General features: G+C 39.4%; 1 protein-coding gene across 2 annotated transcripts; it reads left to right on the plus strand.

Moving 5' to 3' along the window:
• Positions 1-8382: 8382 nt before the first annotated feature.
• rnf41 (ring finger protein 41) lies at positions 8383-13381 on the plus strand. Of its 2 annotated transcripts, XM_073471184.1 has the most exons (7): positions 8383-8495; positions 9383-9479; positions 9597-9712; positions 9810-10081; positions 10319-10454; positions 11315-11418; positions 11837-13381. In XM_073471184.1, exons 3-7 carry the CDS (start codon positions 9623-9625, stop codon positions 12189-12191), a joined length of 957 nt encoding a protein of 318 aa, XP_073327285.1. In that variant the 5' UTR covers positions 8383-8495; positions 9383-9479; positions 9597-9622; the 3' UTR covers positions 12192-13381. The 2 variants fall into 2 exon arrangements, with proteins under 2 accessions (XP_073327285.1, XP_073327286.1); XM_073471185.1 differs by lacking the exon at positions 8383-8495 and having other exon boundaries at positions 9403-9488; positions 11837-12293.
• Positions 13382-16546: the final 3165 nt, after the last annotated feature.

Here is a 16546-nt window from a genome sequence, read left to right on the forward strand (position 1 = left end):
CAGCACAAATATTGCACTGCCATCCATTTAGGCCAATTCAGTAAATCATAGCATAAATGCCAATGGAAGATTTAAATGCGGGTTAGATGTTATAATCTTTGGTCACAAATAAGGCCTGTTTGCCAAAATGTGTTGAGGGGGGGGAGGGGAACCCCTTCTTAGTAAAGCAGCAATGGATTTATGCATATGTTCAAGCAGTTTACAGTCTGACCATCAAATCTGAGCCATGAATTTTCTGACTGAAATGAATGTAGGGTCAGTTTAGAGCAGGACAATTTGCTTTCTCCCGACTTTAAACTGTTGCTCTTCATTTGTCTTGCGTAGATATGATAATACAGGTAGCATGTAATAACCTAAATCTCTACATATTCTACAGTATGTGTAGTAGTCTTCCTGCATCGAGGGTCTGGATAGGTTTTTTTTCCTTGGCATTATCGTTGGAGTATCGTGTCGTATCGCTCTTCTTTCTCTATACATATATACATATTTGTGTGGAGTGTAGCCTATGAGGTAAACAGGACAAGAGTTCAGATGAATTTAAACATTCATGTTCATCCATTCCATTGAGATTGCCTTACAGTACAGTAAAACAAGAGGGACAAAAAAGGTCTACAGTAGACATGATCACACATACTCGTAAATAGCCTATATTTGACAGAAATGCACCTAAGCTACACCCATTTAGTGCCATAGAAACCTTTATTTGCCTTTAGACATAAATCATACTTACTTGGTCAGTAATTTATTCAGAAGTAGGCAGGATTATTACAGTTTTGTGTTTGGAGCTGCATGTCTTTTCACCAATTATATTAGTCAAAGAAAAAACTATATAAATATTTGCATGGGATATTAGTACATAAATGCAAGTATTCTGTTAAAATTTGGTGTCGGTAGAAGTCTATTGTATAATTGGACATTTAGAAGAATATTGTTAGTCCCTTTTGGTATTGGCAAAGCAATCCCTAGATTGTGTGTTTATTTAACGAGATGGTTTATAATGTGTGTTACCAGGATTTTAAAAAAAAAATCATTTTTGATGTCCAGAAGAAAAAGCATGGTATATACAGTATAGAATTGATTTGCCTCAACGGATGTCTCGGTTTTTACTTGAAGTAAACGGCAAATTTCAATTCAACTCTCTGATCCACTGTTGAGCCTTTTGCCTTAAAAGCTGAAAAAGGAAATGATACCTGGCAGTACCTGATAAGTTGCATCACCTGTAGAGTTACGCTACTTGGTTGGATTGCTTAAAGAAAAAAAGAAAACACTCTTGGCTAATTTTGGTCTTGCAGACACCTTTGGGTGTCGAGAAGCACACAAATCAATTGAGGTAGCACATAGCTCAAGGTTGCCATGGTGCAGAGATTGTTCTGAGAGGTTAGGATATCGCCATATTTGCCACTGTGAATGAATGAATTCAGAATTCACTCGTAAACAATCAACTTTGGCTTCTCTGTCATCCAGAGCCAAGGGACACTGGGGATGAAAAGTGGTGTACCTCAAAAAAAAAATATTGATGGAAAGAAAGGAAATTCTTATGAAAAATGCTTGTACAGCTATGCTAACAAAGAGTTAAAATCTTGTGATCCATCTTGTCGTGGGTAGTGTAATTCTGCTTAAACCAGCCTAAATCAGAGATGTATCTATGCGGAAGTGTTAGAATAGTGTCGGCAGATGTCTCTTGTTTCCTACCTTACAAAAGGGGGCAGCCAACTGCACCTTGTACTTTTTATTATTGGACCTGCAGTTTTACCTCATCAGTGATATTTTGTGTGACTACGCTGACATTTATCCTCTGTGATTTCTTCTCGTTTTTCCTGATGCCAGTCGTGTAGATTTCTCTCTTGTAGTGCGTGCGTGTGTGTGAGTGACTTTTCAATATATGCATGTCGAACCTAAACATGCACAAGTCCCTTTTTTTAAGACCAGAAAAGGAAAGTTAACCATGTTTCAACGTGTTTCTCTTCATTACAACCAACAGATGAGTCTGTTATCTGGTGCAGGTCATATAGCGTGAAGGGTACAGTCTAATTTAAGGTGGGGAAATGAAGGTAGCTATAAAACTTTACCTCTGTAATTCAAAACAATACAATTTTACTGTATGACTAATGCTAGTTTGACCGCCTTCCCTGCCTGAACACTTGGTTATTAATTTCCCCCCACCAATAGGACCTGTGTAATATCGAGCACAGTGGTGGCTTGGTGCCTTTTATTTGTTACTACCGAAAGGTACGGTCTTCCATTTGTATTTCCCAGAAGCCTTACAATGGGAAAAAGAAATTACACTGAACGACTACAGTAGACAGGCTCATATTCCCTCTGAGCATGAATATTTCAACCCTATGTGATCCGAGTTATAAGAAAAAAGCCTCAGAAGCTCCTTCTGCATCAGTCAGGATTTCATTAAGTATTTCCAGTGATGCAGTGCTCCCAAAAAATTGCACATTACTGATGCGATTTAGGGCACATCAAACATTGAACGGATGGGGATCAATAGTACGAAAGCACAAATCCAAAGAAGGCACCTCGGGGCTCAGTTGGCTCTCTCAACACCAAGGAGTGAAGGAGCCGATAGACCAAATTTAGGCAAAGACGAGAGGGGACAAGACATCCTCTGAGTGCAGAAAACGAGAGGTTTGATTGTCAGTAACACATTAACTGTAGAAAGACCGTTGTCTGAAATTTCAGAGCTTCTTCTGATTGTTGCTCTCCACTCTTTGGTATTCATCGACCATCAGTAACTTCACAATATACAAACCGAGTTGTGAAACGATGCGGTACCTGCGTTCAAGATCAAGTTTAGGCAAAATTGTTTGTTGTGACTGTTGCAAATTGATTGTAGAGATTGTTTTTGTGTTATTTAGGGTTAGACTGACTACAAGTAGGGTTGCAGTAGTAGCTGTGTGCAGTGTTAATAACGGTGTGATCATACTATAGAAGTGACGTAACATTTGTTGTCTTACCACGACAATTAAGGCATGATTCATCTTCTCTCAAGCTGACCTCGTTTTGAAATAGACAAAAGATAAAAGTGCAATAACCTTTTGTTTATCATTGCTTCCTCAGTTGATAAAAAAACTATTATTTAATAAGCCCTCTTTTTGTTAACACCAAAAGTCACTCATCTGTAGCAAATGAAGGATTTCAAGTGGTCCTCTTGTTTGTATTCAGAGAGGTGGCATTTGATAGTGGAGTGTTTGATATTCCATTCTTAAAAACTGTGATCAATGTCCAACTTTAAAAGCTGCCTGCTCAGAGAAAGGACTGTGCACAAGTTGACTGATAGATTTTGAGTAGGTGCGTATATATATTTTTTTTCTTCTTCTTATGGATGGACTTTGATGGTATTGTAGTTTGGACTTCTGGTTTATAGCCGGTAGACATGTTCATTTGCATGTGTAGATGTGTATATGCATCCTCTTCCTCCTTGAATGAAATGTTTTCTCAAAAATATTTAGACCTGCTGTCAGTGATGTATGCGGATAAAAGGAAATATGAAATGCCTTATTATTGTTTTCAATGTTAAGCATTAAGGGTTCTTTACGTGTCCCTCCCTTTTCAGCGTGTAGCCTAAAGCTTGTACAGTTAAGAAACTCATGAGATTTATATCTACTGTATAGCCTATGTGTTTTCAGAATTTGTTACTCGGAGGTCCTGTGATTGTGGTTTTAGAGAAACATTCCCCTTGAAAGTGCCGTTTGTTTTCACCAGCAGAGGATGCGTCTTGGGGGGGGAAATGTATTTACACGAAGGAAAACAAATGTTCAAAACACTTTCCCAGTGTTTACTGTTGAACCTGTTGAACTGAATGACACAAAAGTATTTGTGCAGGTGAAATAAGGCAGCAATCTTCTGACGGAGCACCTTATCGACTCGCTCCTTTTGTGAGCCCACGATGGAAGTAGTCTCACACCAAGCTTGATTACTCTAAAGCAGAGCCATATCAGAGAATTTGCCCATTAGGAGCCCCCTTGAATGTGCTATTAGGAATAGCCTACTGTAGGAAAGGATGTAAACTGCATGTTCTGTGACATTTTTAGTAGTGATAGTCCCTTTTTTCATGTTTTTTATTTTTAGTCCGCTTCACTGTAGATGTTGCCACCTCATTGCAACTCACAAGCTATTAACAATCCTCTCACAACTGGACTTAAAGCAGGCGTTGATCTGCTGCTGAGGCAGCCTTAATTCATTGCAAATTAAAAAAAAAAAACATAATGGATTGCCTGTTTTTACTTTGAGTGGCTTATCTTGGGAAATACAAAGGAGCCCTTGTCACGAGGGGAAGGACTCTGAATCAGGGCATGTGATGAGTTACAATCAAATAGTTTCACACTGCACCTTCACAAAAAAATAAAAAAGACAAAAAAAAAAAACAAACGTTGGCTCGTCCACCCAACATTCCAAAGTCGATTTTAATTTCCCACAGTCCTGTCCCGCTGATTGAGGAAATCTTTTTTGCTTTTGCTGGTGAATGAAGTGGGCACGTGTGTCAATGACAGGGTTCCCTATTTAGCCTAACGCTGATTACCTCATTTACAAATCTGCAAATATACTATTCTACTGTGTGTGTAAAGGAGTCAATGCCATCACCAGCAGCGTGGTCTCTAGACCTGTGATGACAACAGGACCAATGAAGTTACTCTGTTGAAATTAGCCAATTTAGAACATGATCAGTCTGGAAATAATAGGGTAAAGACACTATTCAGATTTTTTATTTTATTTTTTTTTTCTAAGGCAGAATGGGCCTCTAAGATTTCTTCAGTTAGTAAATCACCACAGCTGCTACACCAGTCTGCATCTGGAGCTATCAGGAAAGAGGCGGATACAATTTTGAGATCTTTGTGAGGCGATATTGCACATTATTTAAGGTGGAAATCCAACGTTACACACGTGGCTCCTTAAATGCTGACTGGAATAGCAACTGTCGGCACTAGCGTGGTTCAAGAAGTCGAGCCGCGGCCTGGTGCGTCTCACTTTTATTTAAGTGAACGATCATGTTAGCATCACTCGCTGTTTTTCAGTAGCATTTCTCCTACCTCCTTGTTTTGCAGCCTTGAGTATTGTTTTGTCTCTCCACCTGTTCTGACTAAAAAAAAAAAAAATTCTATTCACAGTACGGGAATACAGATTTATCATAAGCAATGGTAGTTATACATAAAAAGTGTGCTTGGTTGTGCTGTATGTGTATATGTCTATTTGACGTTGATAAAAAAAAATATTTATGAGAAGCATTTATACGACAAAATACCACTGGAATGTGAAGCCAGACAATGTTATTATGATGCAGATTATGATGATAGTCTATCCCCTTTAACATTCAGTGGCGAATGGTCAGAGGAGTCATCTTCTTGGAAATAAATAACCATGCATTGGCTTTTTGTTTTTAAACACCATCTGTTTCTTTGGTTTCCTCTTGTGCGTATACTTCCCTGTCTCGCCCGAAAGTGTACACCGTTTCAACGTTTACAGCTTCATTCTGGGTCAGCCATCGATTGCCCTGCAGTTGTAATGATACCACAGGTTGTCACAAGGAAGATAGTGAGGTGGATTTGTAATTCTGTACGAGGGCGAGTTTGAGCCCCTCGAGCCGTATGCCTTCGAATCCATCTGTCCACTCCGAACCAAATTCTGCTAGATAGGCGTCTGTCTCCACACTGCCCCGACATTTTACATTCAGTTTGACTAAAAGGGGTACAGGACAAGGTGAAAGGTTTGAGGTTTTCTGACCAGGGCCCCCCACCCATCCACCACCCCTGCTCCCCCACCCGCTCACCTATGCCTAATCCAGGACAGGACCAGCCCCACTCCCCCGCGTCACCCACCCACATTTCTCTCACCTAAACCTCAAGCCATTCATTTTTCTGTTTTGTTTTTTCGACAATGCAATCCTGAAAGCACTTTGCCTTGTTATTCCTTTGTGTGAACATGTGAATGATAATTTGTTACAAAAATGTTAAATATGTAAAAGATCATTCACTGTTTTGGAAAAACCTGCATCTGTCTTTCTGACGTTAAAAGAAAAAAAAAAAACAATTTAGTGACATTAAACCTGAATCTATTTTATAAAATGTTTGCTGCAGCCAATTGGTCTTGTCATTCAGTATTGTGGCTTAGGGTTGTTTGTGTTCAATAAAGTGCTATTGCTAAATATTTTCTGTGTTTGGATTTATTTCTTCACAAACTGGGGAATATGTTGATATTATATCATTATTCTGAAATTGGTCTATAGATTTTGGATATCCTTATATTGTGATATGACATAAGTGTTGTCTTTTCCTGGTTTTAAAAGCTGCATTTGAAAATTGTCATTTTCTGAACTTAGCAGACTGTTCTACTTTCTAACTATTGTCTTTACCCACTTATTCATCAGTAATGTGGATATAATTACTCTCAAAAATCTGAAACACCCGTAGTTATCCATAAAATATTGTTGCAACATCATAGTAGGTAAAATGATATGTGATATTTGATTTTGTCACCAAGTCCAAGCATTTATAAGGTGCTTTTGATTTCAAAATATCTATTTATACGGTGCATTGCCATCTAGCCTAAAAATATTGCAATATTATTGTAAGGCCGTATCACCAGACCCTTCATAGGTCTCATACACCAATCAACCACACCATTAAAACTGCTGATGGGTAATGTGAGTAACATTGATCATCTTACAATGCAATGTTCTGCTGGGAAACCTTGGGTCCTGGCATTTATGTGGATGCCACTTGACATGCACCACACATCCAAGAACTGTTGCAGACCAAGTACAACCCCTCATGGTAACGGCACTCCCCGACGGCAGTGGCCCCCCGGCAGGACAATGCAGCCTGACACACTACAGAAACTGCTCAGGAAGTGCTTGAGGAACACAACAAAGAGCCAAAGGTGTTGACCTGGCTTACAAATTCACCAGATCCCAATCCGATGGAGCATCCGTGGGACGTGGTAAAACAAGTCCGATCCATGGAAACAGGACCCAAAGGATCCAATACAAACGGCCCGGTGCCAGACACCACAGGACACCCCCAGAGGTCTTCTGACCATGCCTCGACAGGTCAGAGCTGTTTTGGCTGCATAAGGGGAACCTGCAAAATATTAAGCAGGTGGTTTTAATGTTATGGCTGATCGGTGTATTTACGTTAGCTGTGAGCTACATGAGAAGCTTCTACATCTTTATCTAAACATGTTTCAATCAGATGCTCATTTTAATGTGAAAATGTCCCACATGAAAGAGGCTCTTGTTTCATGTCTGAGATCTTTATCGTGATTGAAATGATGAACTGCTGGCGATGATGAAGCAGAGAACTGGATTTACAAACTTAAAGGGCTTTTTGCAGCACCACATTAGTGCTGCAGGCCAGGGTGTGTTTAGCAGAATAACATGTTTTAATCAGCAGGAAATGGTTCAAACTCGAAATCTACACCTTTGTCTCCAGTGCACCTTGTAATATTTCTCACACCCCCATGTTACATTAAACAGTTCACAAAGATAAAAGAATAATATACTGAACTATTCTTAATTAGACGTGAAATTATTTGTCTAGTGCAACAGATGGATGCAATGAATTGTATTGAATTTTACCTTTTTTGAGTGCTTTTATTCCTTTTATTTGAATTCATGCATATTGACATTTTCACTTCTGCGTGTCGCCTTCTTGTTTTAACTTCTTAATCTGGGCTTCTTTCTGTTTGCCTTGACTGTTCTGTTATATGGTCCTCTATGTGTTTCCTGCTTTCAAATTGTCCATCAAAGCACTTTTGTAAACTCTGTTTTTAAAGGTGCTATAAAGATAAACTTATTATAAGTAGAAGTATTAGGTTAACTGTGCAAACACTACCTCACTGCCTGAGGCTGAATTTGAGTTTTAACACAGCCACATGATCTGCTGAAATCTGATGACGTTGAGTTTTGCTTGGTGTGGGAACATGCAATCACACCGGTAGTGAGGGATGACTCATGTTTTCAATGTGTTCCTCCTTCTGTGAAGCCATAGTCTCATGAACTCTGCACGCAGTGTACTTTCTGCATGCTGCCTACCGCTCACTCCCCTCCTTTTAACCTCCTGCTGCATACAGAATAAAGCAGTGCATGGCTGAGATAGATGGATGTTGGAAATTTTAAATGAATTAGGAGAATGCACACTTTCAGAAATGAATACATATGTAAATCAATTCCATAATTCATCCAGATACTCACAGGAGTTATATTCATTTGCTGATGTCAGTAAGAATAGGTGTAACATATGATTACACATTGAGAAATTCAATTATCTAATCATTTATTTTCAATATATTTTATGTCATAGATAGATAGATAGATTTATTTTACGGACCAATCAAAAGCTCTGGTTGTTGACGTCATGACGTTCTGCGTATCGACGACGCAGAACTGAAGTGTAGGATGTAGCACAGGACGTGGCTAGCGAGCTACTAGTTACAGTAGGACGTCTGAAAATACACTCACGGCGTGATTAGGATCTATTTTACTACACGTTCGAGTAAGTATATCAGTCAGTTGTGATGTTTTCTTCTACTGTGGCTGATTGTAAACAACCATTTGTCGGTGTAGTTTGCCCAGACTGAGGTCTGTCTGGTTAGCTTGGTGGCTAACATCCAGAGGAAACCAACGGTACCGTAGGCGCTACCAGTGCTATCTAGTTAGCAACTGTCTAGTTAGCCACTTTTAATTCAAGAGGAGCAGGCTTTACTGACATCTGTACTCAAGCATTGGGGTATTCATATAGCATGACTCCGGTTTAGCTCATTATGAACCCAAAGGCATCGCGATTTAGTCTGATGTTGGCAGCGAAATAGCATCACACGCGCTAACCTTAGCATGTACAGTTAGCTTGCTTGCCTGCTTGCAAGGCATGTTGAGTGCGATGGGAGGAAAAGGATCTGTATCGCCTCCAGACCGGTATGTGCTGCTTTCACTGAAATTAGGTCAACCACCAGTCAGCTGGGACAACAGGATGCTCTCCTCAGATGTTGGAGCTCGTCTGGTGCACTTTCACATGTCGAGGATAATATTAGAAAATTCAAGCAACGTTACGGATCAAGGACGTCGGTTTTGGGCTCTCGGATGTGAATGATGTGGCTGTGAGCTCAGATTTTTTTTTGAGTCATTGTCCCTTTACATTTATTAAATATTAAGGAAAACGTTTATCGATCCCTCTCGCTTTTACCTTAAGAGTTATCCTATTAAATAGCATAGATGTGTCTGATTATGATCATTGATCTCTCGGCCATTTAAATGTCTAAGCTGCATGATGTGGGGTTGTCTTACACATACCTTTGCACGATCTAACTCTCAGCTACCCAGACAGTGAACAGTAATAATAATGAATAAGTTATTAACTACTGTCAATAATGTCATTTTCTGCAGGGGGTGTCTGTGTCTCTTTCGCCAGACAGATTATTTCTGCCAGATATGACGTATCACCCCTACATCACGAGCTGAATGGAAGCATTTGAGGCCTTTTGTGAGTGAGGTGGAATGAAATTATAGTTTATACATGTGTCATATATATATATACAGTCATTTATTGATGCAGTTAAGGTGTCTGACAACCTAATGTGCTTGGTTGTGTGTTGCTCAGGAGGTTGTGGGTCCCAGTAATGTACCATGGGGTACGACGTTACGAGGTTCCAAGGGGAGGTGGATGAAGACCTGCTGTGCCCTATATGTAGTGGAGTGCTTGAAGAACCAGTGCAGGCAAGTCCCAGTCTGAAGGATTACCCAGTCTTCCTTGTATCAACATGTTTCAAATTTTACACTTTGGACTCATTTTGTGTGCTCATTTTCATTTCAGGCTCCACACTGCGAGCATGCCTTCTGCAATGCCTGTATAACACAGTGGTTTGCCCAGCAGCAGATCTGTCCAGTTGACCGCACGGTAGTGACGCTAGCTCACCTCCGGCCCGTGCCCCGCATCATGCGCAACATGCTCTCGAAGCTTCAGATCAACTGTGACAATGCTGGTTTTGGCTGTACTGCCACGCTGCGGCTGGACCAGCTGCAGTCACACCTAAAGGACTGTGAGCACAACCCCAAACGGCCTGTCAACTGTGAGGAGGGATGTGGGTAAGTGGCTTCCACTTGGCAGAAAATGTACACTGCACTGTAACTGTTGGGGGCATTGATTATGAATTTTCCATCCTTTTAGTAACATTCGCAAAGTTCACAGGTGTCAAGTCAGTACAACCAAAACTTATTATAATTTATTATTTGCTCTGAAATATTATGCTTTGCAAAAATGCACATCATGTCCTCTGTATGGTCCACTATTAAGTCCTTTATTTTGTCTCCTGTGTCTTGCAGGCTTGAGATGCCCAAAGATGAGCTGCCCAACCATAACTGCATCAAACACTTGCGGAGCGTCGTCCAGCAGCAGCAAACAAAGATTTCAGAGCTGGAGAAAACAGTGGTAGAGCATAAACACCAGTTGGGGGAACAAGTAAGAACATTTGCCCACTCACTGCTGTACTAGCCACAACATACTTTGTTAGCCCAGTCCTGGATAATATTATTTTACAAATGTCAGTGGAATAGATTCAGAAATGGCCACACGCCATGTAATCTACTAAAATGTTTTTTTGGACCTGGGATTAAAACATCTGAGTACAGATTATGATCATTTGTAGAATATTTGCCTGACAGAATTGTTTCAAATAATTAGAGCGTGATATTTCTGTGGTACAGGATGCTATGGATGCTTGTCTCTGTATATGATCTGTTTGATCTGTCCTTTTTGAGTTGGGTACTTTGTACTTCATTGTTTCTGTCATGTAGATATTCTGAACAAATAATAATTGACAAAACGTTTATTGTAATGTGACTAAAAAACGGTATAAAGTTAAACTTTCAGGTCCAAATTCTGTCCCTTGCATCTTTTTTTAACTTTTTAGTTGAAGTATTTTAAGTCTGCTGCTGTTTTTGTTTTTTCAGACATGAGACCAAAATATCCTGTTATGAGAGTTCTGCCATGTTACAGTTGTATAAAGAAGAAGAATATTTATATATAATAATCACACAGCCCTATAAGGCACTGCTATTAAAATACATGCATTTTCTTATTGGAATTGGAGTTTGACAAAGCTGAAAGGACTGAGTATCAGTATTTGTCAAAAATCCAACTACAGTGAGTAAAGCGCAGAATACAGAATATTTAGATAGCTCATATAGATAGAAATATCGTACACTCTGATCCTTGCAGCTTTTTAAGGCCACTGGACTAATTCTTTTATTGTAAGCTCCTGTTAATCTTTAGGAGATTTTGTGAAATCAGTCTCTGAAGATGATGCTTTTAATTTCCAGAAACGGGACATTCAGCTGCTAAAAGCCTACATGAGAGCAATCCGCAGTGCTAACCCTAACCTGCAAAACCTCGAGGAGAGCATCGAGTACAACGAGATCTTGGAGTAAGTGGAATTTAATCTCCTGTCCTGCTTGGTATTCTAATAAAGCCCAACCAATACTAGATTTTTGGAGCCGATGCTGATGTCAATATTAGGGAGTAAAAAAATCCCAATATTGATATATCAGCCAATATACACGCATTTTTTGCAATGATCCCTCAAATGTGGTTATCAAACACTTTTGGCACTGTGAATTTAATAATTATAAATTACCCCAAGCATCTTTTTCTGCATTTTAATGTCTAAAAAAGGTTTTAATATCAGACAGCATATACAGCAATACTGATATATCTGTTATAGGTGATTAAAATCAGGCAACCGTTAAATATAGCTTTGGATCTGTATTCTAATATCATATTTGTCAGGAAGCTGCAGCTCAGTCCCTAATTATCTTTTGGTTTTCACTTTATCTTATCTTTAGGTGGGTGAACTCCATGCAGCCTGCCAGAGTGACCCGCTGGGGTGGGATGATCTCCACTCCTGACGCCGTGCTCCAGGCAGTCATCAAACGGTCCCTCATCGACAGCGGCTGTCCCCTTTCAATTGTGAACGACCTGATCGAGAACGCCCACGAGCGTAACTGGCCGCAGGGACTGGCCACGCTCGAGACACGGCAGATGAACAGGCGCTACTATGAGAACTACGTTGCCAAGCGTATTCCTGGCAAGCAGGCAGTGGTGGTGATGGCCTGTGAGAATCAGCATATGGGGGAGGATATGATCCTGGAGCCCGGCCTGGTCATGATCTTTGCACACGGAGTGGAAGAGATCTTATAACTGAACAGCTAGCTGAGCTGATCCAGAGACAAGGGGGGACGTTTAGCTTGGGGGTTTGCTGTGACGAGTGGGTTTTTCCTCGCTCGAGTGGAACCTTGTGAATAAATCTGGCTTATTTAAAATATATAAGAGGCTCACTCCTAAGCTGATTACCTATGCCTTAAAGTAAGGACAAATATATAATGAACCTGACAAATAAAACTTAATCTGACTGATATCTAAGATAAAAGGTGAGATGTGATGTTTACAAGGTTTATATTTGGTGCATTATATGATCTGATTGTTCTGCTCCGTGTCCTAATAGAGTAATAAGCTTGAACCCCCGTTTGATGTCCTCAGTTGTATAAATGCTTGTAAATACAAATACTATATTGAATTATAAATGTCATTCTCTTATCCCTCTCACTGTAATTAGATTGTGATTTTTGTTTATCTAAGTTCTGTTTTGTCAGCCCGTGTTACTGTCAGCAGGGACGTTGACTTGGAAGATTTTTTTTCGCGTGCTTGCTTTAGTACTTAGTTCCCTGTGAATATTTCACAAGACATTGTGCTTCTCAGTTTAGATTGTCTAAACCTTCTGTGCCATTTGTTTTATTTATTGCGTTGCCTTTTACACGAACATGCTTGAAGATGTTACCATTTGATGTATGGAAATCTGCCTTTTTCGGTGCATTTGAAGTTTATTGCAGGAAAGAAAATTGATTTTGTGTTTTTTGTTGTTGCCTCAGTTGTAAATATAGTCTGAATGTTGGGTCCAGTTTAAGTGTTAAATTTGAAGTTTAACATTTGGGATTTAACTGTGTACAATTAGTTTTATTTGACAAATCAAAATGGGTCACTTGATTTGTCAGGTGAGCCTTGTACCTTTTCTGATGATTGAAATATAGACATCCATCTTCTCATTTATCACAGTTAAGTAAACATCTGTTCACTGGCATGACACTAAAAACCATAGCTTGGAGATTGTAAAAATATTTGTAAAGTCACAGTTATGGCTTTTGAGAGGTAAAATGTATCACCATTAGTCACTACATTGTATAAAACAAAGGACGCTATAAAAACCCCACAAAAGTGCAGTAAACAGATGAAGTTGGATTGTGCCGTTTATAATTTCCCCTGTTAATGTTTTTGTTTGTGTCTATTATGTACCGTGTTGTACAGATGAGAAAGTAATAAAAAAAATGTCATCTCAAAAGAATGTATTTTCTCATGGGAATAACAAGAATTTTTTGAATTTAATTAGGAAAAAATGCAGTTCCTTTGATTACCACACCATGTCATCAGAGATCTGCAGGGAGGCACATTTCTTAAAGGCACATCAGCTTCATGTATTATGTAAATCTTCCATCCACAGAAAATTAATCCTGCTTTCAAGAAATCAGGGCAGTGAGGAGGAGACGTTGAATGTTAAAATGCTGTTGATCTAAACGAAGAGGAAAGTTTAACCACAAAACTCAGAGGGAGGAAGGTCTGACTGCTCTGACCTGACTCACGCTCCTTTTCTCTCTCTAACCCAGACACCCACATGCTTTCCATGTCTGTTATCCTCTCTTGCCAGCCTCGTCCTCTTTGTGGAGCCTAATCCCTTCACCATTGTGGTCACTGGAATGTGAAATCATGTGCTTTACCAAATACTGTGGCTTTGTTATTGTCTACACACAGTATTATGTGATGTGGTTGGCTGCTACAAGGCGTACAGCAGCCCTCCATGCCATATTCTATGTATACCTCAGAAATACAAGTATTTCTGGCATGCATAATACAAGTACAATGAAGGAATAGTGGTCCCTCTGTGGGTCATTACTTTATATTATATTGTTAAATCATGAATGCTTAATGGCCAGTTTACGCTTGTGAAGATTCAACTTTAACTATTTTTGTTGGGTAGTTAAATAAAAATAAAAAAACATATCATAGAAACTCTTTTTTTTAAATCTAAAATCTTAATTAGTGAAGTAACTAGTTTATTAAATGTAAAAATCCAATTAAAAAACCTCTAATTTGTGCTTCAGTGTAGTATTTTGTGTTTAAAAATACTCGTCTCTGATTGGCTGCAGGCGTTAATCGTCTTCGAACGTAGTTCCCATCAATCTTCTAAATCAATGCGCAGTGCACGTCAAAGTGCAGGTAACCGTAGCAACGGTATTAATGAAACGTCAACGGTTGACTCCTGATGAAAAAAGTGCCATCCATTAGCATTAAGTTAACCGATTAACTTTTAAACGTGGACAGCTAATCCTTCATCTGTTATCCTGTCGATGTTTATTTTCTTTGTGTCAGTAATTATAGCAACTGACTATATAAAAAAAAAATATATATATATAGCTACGTCAAGGTGTACAGATAAGAGAAAATAATAATGAAGGAGTGAAGTGGCTTCCGCTCAATCGAGACAACTGGTCATGTAGCTAGCTAGCGTTAGCTATATTTCAAGAGCTCTTCAGTAAGTAAGCTAAGCTTTTGTCTTTGTGAGTGTTGTTTCATCAACTTTTCTTAAAACAGTCTGAGCGAGGAGCTAGAGCGAGCTAATTTATATGGTTCTGTGTATTGTAACGTTAAAGTTTATTTCTCACTACCTTGTAGAGTATCATGGGTTCATATTTGATTAGCTTGTGGCTAAATCGTGTAGCCTCGCCTAGCATAAAACTGTACATGTACCATAGTCTTTGTCGTATTATGCATACATGATACCACAAATTATTTTACATGTATACAGTATTTGGTTACCACAAACACTTATTTTTTGTAACTGAGAAAGGTATAGCTTGTAGTAGTCCAGTAACGTACAGCATAAATTTCAGTAGTTAGGTTACTACTTGCACCAAATACTTACACAAATACTCCATATGAACAATGTTAATGGAGTTACTACAATTATTATTGGTTTGTTTGTCCCCTAACCCTAACCAAATCTAACCAGAGCATAAACACCGCATTGTGATAAAAGAAAAAAAGAAAATTTGAACCTAAAGAAAGGTAAAGTTGCAGCATAAAGAAACATGGAGTTTTAACCTATCTTTGATTTTGCAGAAATGTACTTTGCTAACATTTATTCTGGCGTTTTTAATATTTTATTTCATCTCCAATTACAATATATATACAGTCATGTATTACTGCAGTTAATGTGTCTGAAAACCTAATGTGTTTGGTTGTGTTGCTCAGGAGGTTGTGGGTCCCAGTAATGTACCATAAGGGTACAACGTTACAAGGCTCCAGGGGGAGGTGGATGAAGACCTGCTGTGCCCTATATGTAGTGAAGTGCTTGAAGTCTGAAGGATTACCCAGTTTTCCTGTATCAGCATGTATCAAATTTAACATTTTGGACTCTGTGTGCTCATTTTCATTTCAGGCTCCACACTGCGAGCATGCCTTCTGCAATGCCTGTATAACACAGTGGTTTGCCCAGCAGCAGATCTGTCCAGTTGACCGCTTGGTAGTGAGGCTTAGCTCACCTCCGGCCCGTGCCCCGCATCATGCGCAGCGTGCTCTCGAAGCTTCAGATCAACCGTGACAATGCTGGTTTTGGCTGTACTGCCACACTGCGGCTGGACCAGCTGCAGTCACACCTAAAGGACTGTGAGCACAACCTCAAACGGTCTGCCAACTGTGAGGAGGGATGTGGGTAAGTGGTTTCCACTTAGCAGAAAATGTACACTGCACTGTAACTGTTGGGGGCATTGATTATGAATTTTCCATCGTTTTAGTAACATTCGCAAACATTATTAAGTCCTTTAGTTACACTGTAATTAGATTGAAACTTAAAACTTATCATGTTACGTATTATTATATTATTTCATATTACATGTTTATATCATGACTTTAATGTCTGGAGGTGGAGCTGACTGTGGTGGGGTTACAGGTGACGAGACTGCCAAGCCACTGACTGCAGTTTGAGTCTGTGTTTCAACATTTGTCAGCGTCAAACAAGATGGTATTTTGGACGGGGGCCACGGGGTTGCAACATTTGGAAACGTGACAACAACAGATATTTTTAAGGAGACCTCTGGAACATTTCCAACCATGTTTGTGGCAACAAAAACAAGACATCTGACGAGAATTCGGGCCATCTTCAGCTGTCTGTGTGGCGACTAAACAAACTCTGATAAGGTTTTCCTAACCCTAACCAAGTGGGTTTTGCAGCCTTAACCTAACCAGACCATAAGCACACCATTGCTAAAAGAAAGAAAAAAATGAAATTTGAACCTAAAGAAAGGTAAATATTTTGCAGAAACATACATTGCTAACATTTATTCTAGCAACTGGGTTGTTTTTTATTAATTGTTTCATCTCCATAAATATCAAAGCCTGTGAAACTGACAGCACAATGCAGTGATTAAACACATTAAACACACATT

The sequence above is a fragment of the Pagrus major genome, chromosome 7 (genome assembly GCF_040436345.1).
Source record: "Pagrus major chromosome 7, Pma_NU_1.0".
NCBI lineage: Eukaryota > Metazoa > Chordata > Actinopteri > Spariformes > Sparidae > Pagrus > Pagrus major.